This window comes from Primulina eburnea, chromosome 1 (assembly GCF_022965805.1).
Source record: "Primulina eburnea isolate SZY01 chromosome 1, ASM2296580v1, whole genome shotgun sequence".
Lineage (NCBI taxonomy): Eukaryota > Viridiplantae > Streptophyta > Magnoliopsida > Lamiales > Gesneriaceae > Primulina > Primulina eburnea.
The window spans coordinates 54145556-54152980 of NC_133101.1; the positions used below are offsets into that span (position 1 = coordinate 54145556).

The 7425-nt window shown below is 34.1% G+C and overlaps 3 protein-coding genes across 3 annotated transcripts; 2 read left to right on the forward strand and 1 right to left on the reverse strand.

Annotated features, from left to right (window-relative positions):
- The first annotated feature begins 1522 nt into the window (after window positions 1-1522).
- Window positions 1523-3064, forward strand: LOC140808217 (uncharacterized). Its single transcript, XM_073165289.1, has 2 exons — window positions 1523-2408; window positions 2496-3064. The coding sequence occupies exons 1-2, from the start codon at window positions 1523-1525 to the stop codon at window positions 3062-3064; spliced, it is 1455 nt and encodes a 484-aa protein (XP_073021390.1).
- A 96-nt stretch (window positions 3065-3160) lies between these two features.
- Window positions 3161-4141, forward strand: LOC140808226 (uncharacterized). Its single transcript, XM_073165300.1, has 4 exons — window positions 3161-3308; window positions 3408-3597; window positions 3678-3853; window positions 3993-4141. The coding sequence occupies exons 1-4, from the start codon at window positions 3161-3163 to the stop codon at window positions 4139-4141; spliced, it is 663 nt and encodes a 220-aa protein (XP_073021401.1).
- A 2482-nt stretch (window positions 4142-6623) lies between these two features.
- On the reverse strand, window positions 6624-7212 carry LOC140808234 (ethylene-responsive transcription factor ERF098-like). The gene is made up of 2 exons (XM_073165310.1): window positions 6777-7212; window positions 6624-6694 (listed from the first exon to the last, which is right to left on the reverse strand). The coding sequence occupies exons 1-2, from the start codon at window positions 7210-7212 to the stop codon at window positions 6624-6626; spliced, it is 507 nt and encodes a 168-aa protein (XP_073021411.1).
- Window positions 7213-7425: the final 213 nt, after the last annotated feature.

Genomic DNA, 7425 nt, shown 5'->3' on the forward strand with positions numbered 1-7425 from the left:
GATAGTTAGTCTTCTCAGCTACAGTTGTTGGCCCAATGGTCGCAGTATCCAAATCTTTGATTATTTGAGGGGTGGATTCTCCTTGAATTCTTGTTTCAAGCTCAAATTCATTAGCTTTTAGATCGGAAATAACTCATGTAACTCCAATTTATTCGATTCCTTGCATTCCCTCATTGCGACTGTTTTAACCAGTGTTCTCCAAACCGGACCGGACCGGCCGGTCCGACCGGTTCAACCGCGAACCGGTCCCCAGACCGGTCCGGAGATACGTACAAAACCGGAAAACAGGTTTAACCGGGAAAAAACCGGTTTAAACCCGATTCAACCAGAAAAACCGAAAACCGGCCGGTCTGTAGGAAAAACCGGAAACCGGCCGGGTGGCCCAATTTTTTCTTTTAAATTAGTTTGGTCCAGCTTAGCTATCAAATTGGGCTTAAAAAATGATTTCTCCAAGCCCAAAATCCATATGGTTGTCAAATGAAAAAAAAATGAAGACACGCAGCTTTGCAAAAAAGAAATTGTCAAACCCTCCTCCAAGCCCCAACCATCGTGTCGCTCATCTCAGCATCAGCCGTGAGCCGCCCGCCGTGCCACCTTATACCGGAATTCCGACCGGCGACCACCGTCACGAGTACTCAAGATAACCGTGCCTCTTGCTTTGTTCTGAGCTCATATTTGATTCCTTTTTGTTTTTTTGAATTCGAGAGATTTCACGTATCCATTATTGTGATGTTTGTTGATTAATTCATGGCATGTTCTCCAGAATATTATTTTTTTACTCTCATTTTTTTAATGTTTCATGAACGATGTTCTTGTTTAGTGGAAGCATGTGGTGGTAGCAGATGTGGTGAACCATGTTCTTGTTTTTTACTCTCCGAAGCTTTCTTGATGAGTAAAGTGTAGAACGGCATGATTTCAGTGTAAAATGTCATGATTTATGGTTGCTTTTCGAGCTGAAATTTGATATCTAAGCTTTAATGGAATCTTTATGGTTAGAAAATATATGTTTTGAGAAATAATAATAGAGAGGAGAGAACAGGGGAGACAAGAATGTAGATGATTTCTTTGGCTTCTTTTGGAGAAAGGATTTAGAGAGAACGATTTTGGATCATTTGGTAAGTGTTGTATATGCCGAATGTTGTTTTCAAAATTCTAACTTTTGTGCAGTAAAGTATTTTGGATATTGATATCAACTTAGTCATTATAATTTTATTGTTGTTCAAACTTCAAACTTCAAAATTAATTATCTTGTATCTATATTACCCAAACCCAATCACAACTAAAGTTTCTTTTGCAAGAAATCAAGCCTATGAGAGTAGCTATAAATATTTAACATTTCTAAATTCTAACAATTTAAATTTTAAGAAAAATGATCTGTTAGTAGCAATCATTAACTAATATATCAGTTGGAATGGCTGCTTGGGTTGAAGTTTCTCATATGTTCATAATTTATTGTTTATTTTTCCTCTTTTACTATACTTCATCAACTCTGCATTAAAGTTCATTATTTTTTAAAATATAGATGGATTCATCAAGTGCCGGGCAAAAGTCTAGTTCCACATCTAATTCTGTTTCCTCGTTTAGAAGCAAAACCGATCCAGCATGGGCTCATTTTAAAGAGGATGTGGGTAATGATGGGAAAAGAAGTTGGACTTGTTTGCATTGCAATAATGTGTGGAGGGGTGGAGGGATCAATAGGATGAAAAAACATTTAGCAGGTAGAAAAGGAGATATTGCATCATGCAAAAAAGTTCCATATGATGTAAGATATCAAATGGAACAATCTTTAAAGGCATTTGAAGAAAAAAGCATAGCTCCGATGTCATTTGAAGATGATAATATTGATGGTCCTCATATGACAAATCTTGAAGAAGAAATGCATCCACCACATACTCAAACAAGGGGGAATGATAAATCTTCTTTTGGTGCGACTTCTCAAAAAGGAAAGAGAAAGAGAGATGAGAAGATGCCTAACTTTTTTGCACCAAGAACTACTGTCGGTGCACAACGTTCTATCAAAAGTGTGCTCGTAAGTAAAGAAGCTTTACTTAATGTTGATATGAGCATTGCTAGGTTTTTTTATGATACTTGTATTCCCATCAATGCTGTGAATTCTGTTTATTTTCAACAAATGGTGGATGCTATTGCTGCTGTTGGTCCCGGTTATAAAGCACCGAAATATAATCAGTTGCGAACAAACTTATTAGGAAGCATGAAAAAGGAAGTTCAATTAGTAGTTGATGGTTATCGAAGTGTTTGGGAAGAAAGAGGTTGCACTATAATGGCTGATGGTTGGCAAGATCGGTCAAATAGGCAACTTATAAACTTTCTAGTGTATTGCAAGAGGGGAACATCATTTGTGAGATCTGTTGATGCTTCTGATATTGTGAAAAATGCAACCACACTTTGTAATCTATTTGTTGAGTTAGTGGAATAGGTTGGATCAAATAATATCGTTCATTTGGTAACTGATAATGGGGCCAACTATAAAGCAGCCGGTGTTTTGCTTCATGATAAGTATCCCTCTATCAAATGGTCAACTTGTGCTGCACATTGTCTGAATTTGATTCTTGGTGATATTGGTAAAATGGAGCTTGTTAATAATCTTACAAAAAAGGCTTCTTTGGTAACAAAATTCGTTTACAATCATGCATTTCTGTTGGCATGGTTGAGAAAGAGAGAAGGATGGACAGAGATTGTACGTCCAGGGCCAACTCGTTTTGCTACTACATTCATTGCATTGAAGAGTATCCTTGAACGTCAACATGATTTGCAAGCTTTTTTTACTAGTAAGACATTTAAGGATTCTCGATACTTCAAAGACAAAAAAGCAAGTGTTGTTCTGGCGGTTGTTCTTGATACAAGATTTTGGAGTGATTGCACAGTTGTAGTTGGTGTTGCTGCTCCTCTAATACGTATGTTGCGTATAATGGATACTGATCGAAGGCCTTCAATTGGTTATGTCTATGACGGAATGTATAGGGCAAAGAAAGCAATAAAAAATATCTTCAAGAATAAAAAGAAATTTTACAAGCCTTTTACAAGTATTGTCAAGACAAGATGAGACAAACAACTTCGACGAGATATTCATGCAGCAGAATATCTCCTGAACTCTGCTTTTGCATATGACAAGTTTAATATGTGCACTAAAAAGGAGATAATGGATGGTTTTGTTGAGATGGTCACTACCTTGATTAGTGATAAATCTGTTCAGAGAAAGTGCATTGATGAAGTAGCAATTTATCAAGATAGATTAGGAAGTTTTGCTCGACAACTTGCTATTGATTCATCAAAGAGTATGCAACCAGGTATGCATTATTATTTTAAATATTATTGTTGTGGTAATTCTTATATTTTGTACTCATTGTTTAAAACTTTAAATTTTCTTGTAGATGAATGGTGGTGAGTTTTTGGATGTAGTGCTCCAAACATACAAAATTTGGCTATTAAGATTTTGAGCCAAACTTCTTCTTCTTCGGGATGTGAAAGAAATTGGAGCGTGTTTGAAAGAATACATACAAAGAAAAAGAATAGATTGGAGCATCAAAGATTAAATGATCTTGTGTATGTCCATTACAACTTGCGTTTAAAAGAAAGGTGATGGTTTTTTTACTTACTCTTTCAATTTGAATTCTTGAAATTTAGAATTATTGTTTTGTTTATTGTTGTTGTTGTAGGCTTGATAACCAAATGAATTGTCAAGATCCTATTGATTATGAGAGCATTGATAAAACTGAATTTTGGGTTATGGAAGAAGAAGAAGAAAATTCTTCACTTATTTTAGACATAGATGAGTTGGATGAGATGCTTTATGGTGAGGAAGCTCTTCCAATAAATATTCAAGAAGAAGAAAGTAAATTTTCTTTCCTTTATTTTTGTTAAATAGTTTGAAAAAATAATTATTTCCTGGTTTATGTCTTAATAATAATTTTTTTTAACAAATTTTTGCTTTTTGTTTGCTAAACATGTATTATTTTAATTTTTTTAAAAAGATTTAGATAAAGGTGTTGGTGAAATGCAAGAAACACCTTCTTTGGACTTGGAAGAACTTTTGGATGGTGGGGATCATGAAGATGATAATGACTACGAAAGAACACTTCAAGAATTGGATGCGGTGTGGGCATCAAAGGATGCAACTTGAAAGTTGCAACTGGATGTTTGATACTTTTTTGTATAAGAAACTTGATGTTTGATACTTTTTTATATAATTAAACTTGATGTTTTCTTGGGCACTTAAACTTGGTCATCACTATTTGGTTACATGTTAGGTTTAATTTGGATTTTTGAATTTGAAAAGTGATGTTTATTTGGATATTTGTTGTAATTTTCATATTAAAAATTAAGTAAAAACTATAAAAACATAAATAATTCAATATTTTACTTTTTTATTTATTATATAAAATAAATAAAATATTAATTTTATTGATCCGGTTCGACCGTTCGGTGGAACCGGTTGAACCATTTTTTAAGACTTGACCGGTTCGATTAACGGTCCGGTTATAAAAACACTGGTTTTAACAACTCATTCTCTTGGGAGTGTTCTCATCACATTCAGGGAAATTGCCTTGTTTCCATATTATTTTCCTAGAGCATCTAGTTCAATCACTACACTGCTAAAACTTTCATCAAAATCGTACATATATTCACCAGGATTCATTTTAATACTGTAAAAATTTTGTATAGCCACATAAAGTTTATTTTCTTTAGTTTGATAATTTCTTTCACATTTTAATCTTGCTTGAAGGTGTTCTTATTCAATGTTTTTTAGAGAATTTCTTTTGATACATTGTCCATGTTTGAGTTTTTTTATCTTTACTAGTCCATTCGATCCTTGGTTTCTCAATTGTTGGTGGTGCACCTTCCAATATATCTAATGCAACATTGGGCTTCATAATTTTCATTGGTCTGTCGGGAATAATGTACCACATCATAATCCTGAGCGACTAGGTGAGTTCGCATTCTGATCTTCCAGTCATTGAAATATTTTTTTGAAAACATTGGAATCTTACTGAAAGAAGCCATGTTGTATTAATGTTCAAATACATGAAAAAACCAGCTTGAATACTACTTGTTAAGATCGGGATATTTATTAGAGGAGTGTTAATAAGAAATCCACACAAGATCTCTAGATAATTTGGTGGGGTTAACAGCACTCAAATTTTGATTTTGTCAGTAGGGGTCAACAATCCAGCAAAATATGAAAGTGCAGAAAAAGGCTCGTTGATCTAAGTTGAACAATAATATAATTATGCTTGTGGTTGGTTAGGCTAGGTGACTGATAAAAATAAAGTGCACAACAATTGCTTATGGATGTTCGGGGATCAAAAACTTCTATGTCCCTCTTTCTTCTGTTTCTGAAAAGATATCACTAGATCACTTTGGTAATTATATGGGAATTGCAACAACCAATTCAGTTGGACTTATATATGGTCTACTCCTAGATATTCTCACAACTAGCACAATCTGATCAGTAAGACTTTTACTGTCAGTTACAAGTATTTTAAAAAAATACAATCTAGCACAAATGATCCTCGCAAAGATCGAATAAGACTTTAATTAGGTGGTTTAGCAGTTCTTGAACAATTGAGCTTTCTCTTCCTTAATAATTCAATAAATTTTTCAAGGTAAGATTGTAGAGTTCGAAAGGTTCAAATCCTTCCCTTTTATAGACGAATTCTAACGTTCAAATTTGAATGGTTCTTTTTGAATCAAGTTTATCAGTTGCCAAAAAATGGCGTCTTGAATCTACGTGTAATTATCCTTTCCTGAAATATTACAGATAGATATTGCACATAGATTATGACATTTAACGGTTCTTAAAATTTGTTATGTATGGATAATATTATTCTGGTTTTGTAAGCATGACTAAAGAATATTACTTTGATCATTTTGGAGAATAATTATGACTAACTCAAAGTCTAACTAGTGCGAAGGGTGATAAGTATGGCTTGAAGTGCCTAACTGGCATAGATGTTCATCAGTTTCCTTCGAGAGATAAGTTTTTTTTCAGAAATTCAGTTCGTCTAAGCTTTATTGAAATAAAATTTTAGACTTGTTCAATGCAACGGTCTTAGATTATTTTTAGAATCAATAAAACTGTAATTGTTCATCAAGAACCAAAATTGTCAAAAGTCAAATACATGTGAAGAAAATTATGATTTTCCATATTTGAAATGATAGTTTTAAGTTTTGATAAATCTGTTTTTCGAGTACTTTTTTGTAAATGTGCATAAGAAACGCAATGTATACAAAAATAATAATAATAATAATAATAAATAAATAAATAAATCAATAGGAATTTCAAATATAAATTTTATAAGTATAGGAAAATTTTAGCTTATGTATATCATACAAGTTCTTTAGCCCGAAGAAACGAAGTTAATTTCCCATAAGATAATATACATAAACATGAAATAATCTTCTTTGGGTGACCAAGAAATCAGATGTAAAAAAACAATGGCTTTAAAAACAAACTTAAAACAAGGGCTTTTACAAATAAGTACAAAGCTTACAATTTCAAATTACCAACAAACAAAACCAGACATATCGAATTCTCCCAACATAATATCAACTATTAATGGTGATCATAACACCTTGATATTGATATTACTTACATTTCCGTTTCAATCAAGAAACCAAAAAATAGCAAGAATCATTGATCGCCACCATAATTTATGTTTCAATCGAAGCGAAACTACAAGAAACCAAAAAATATATAGCAAAAATCATACAGCTTTTTCACAGAGGTAGCTTTAATTTTATATCTTATTTATTACCAACATTCCCATGGAACTGTGTCTCAAGAAGATCCTCAAGCAACTTATTGTCCAAATACTCCAACTCCACGACCTGTTCTTCGGGCTCCCCCTCAAAAAGATCTCCTTGAGCTGCATCTATAACTGACGACGAAGATGCATAGTTAGAAATTTGAGATGGCGCCGCCGGCTGAGGAGGGTTAAACCTTAGCGGGGTTGGGCCGGTGGTTCTGTAATGTCCATCGTTTGGAAAATTAAGGATAGCGAGATGACCCCTCAAAGCATACGCTGCCCTGTCGTATGCCCTCGCAGCCTCTTCTGCTGTCTCGAACGTGCCAAGCCACAGCCGCGCGCCGTTTCGGTTCGGGTCTCGTATCTCCGCTGCAAATTTCCCCCATGGCCGCCTTCTAATGCCCCGATATTTCACTTCGGTTTGTGGACCTTTGTTTGATTCCATGAGATTTATGAAAATTTGGGAAAAAGTATGAACACAATTGCTAGGACAGCTACTGCATGGTTATATAGGTACGGAGGCCACGAATGTATAGTTTCGGTCAGGAGTGACGGTTTGACCTTCTCCTACGTGCACGAGAATGTTCGTAGAAGGTAATATATATAAATATAAATATATATATATATATATTTATATTTTTCCAAGTTCTTATTATTT

Excerpts from the sequence above, each read along its gene's own strand:
- LOC140808217 (XM_073165289.1), top strand. The coding sequence starts at position 1,523 with ATGGATTCATCAAGTGCCGGGCAAAAGTCTAGTTCCACATCTAATTCT. Across the intron at positions 2,409-2,495 it reads GAAAAATGCAACCACACTTT|CCGGTGTTTTGCTTCATGAT; the intron begins GTAATCTATTTG and ends ACTATAAAGCAG.
- LOC140808226 (XM_073165300.1), top strand. The coding sequence starts at position 3,161 with ATGGATGGTTTTGTTGAGATGGTCACTACCTTGATTAGTGATAAATCT. Across the intron at positions 3,309-3,407 it reads ATCAAAGAGTATGCAACCAG|TTTTTGGATGTAGTGCTCCA; the intron begins GTATGCATTATT and ends AATGGTGGTGAG. Across the intron at positions 3,854-3,992 it reads AAATATTCAAGAAGAAGAAA|ATTTAGATAAAGGTGTTGGT; the intron begins GTAAATTTTCTT and ends TTTTTTAAAAAG.
- LOC140808234 (XM_073165310.1), bottom strand. The coding sequence starts at position 7,212 with ATGGAATCAAACAAAGGTCCACAAACCGAAGTGAAATATCGGGGCATT. Across the intron at positions 6,695-6,776 it reads ACAGTTCCATGGGAATGTTG|TTTCGCTTCGATTGAAACAT; the intron begins GTAATAAATAAG and ends GGTTTCTTGTAG.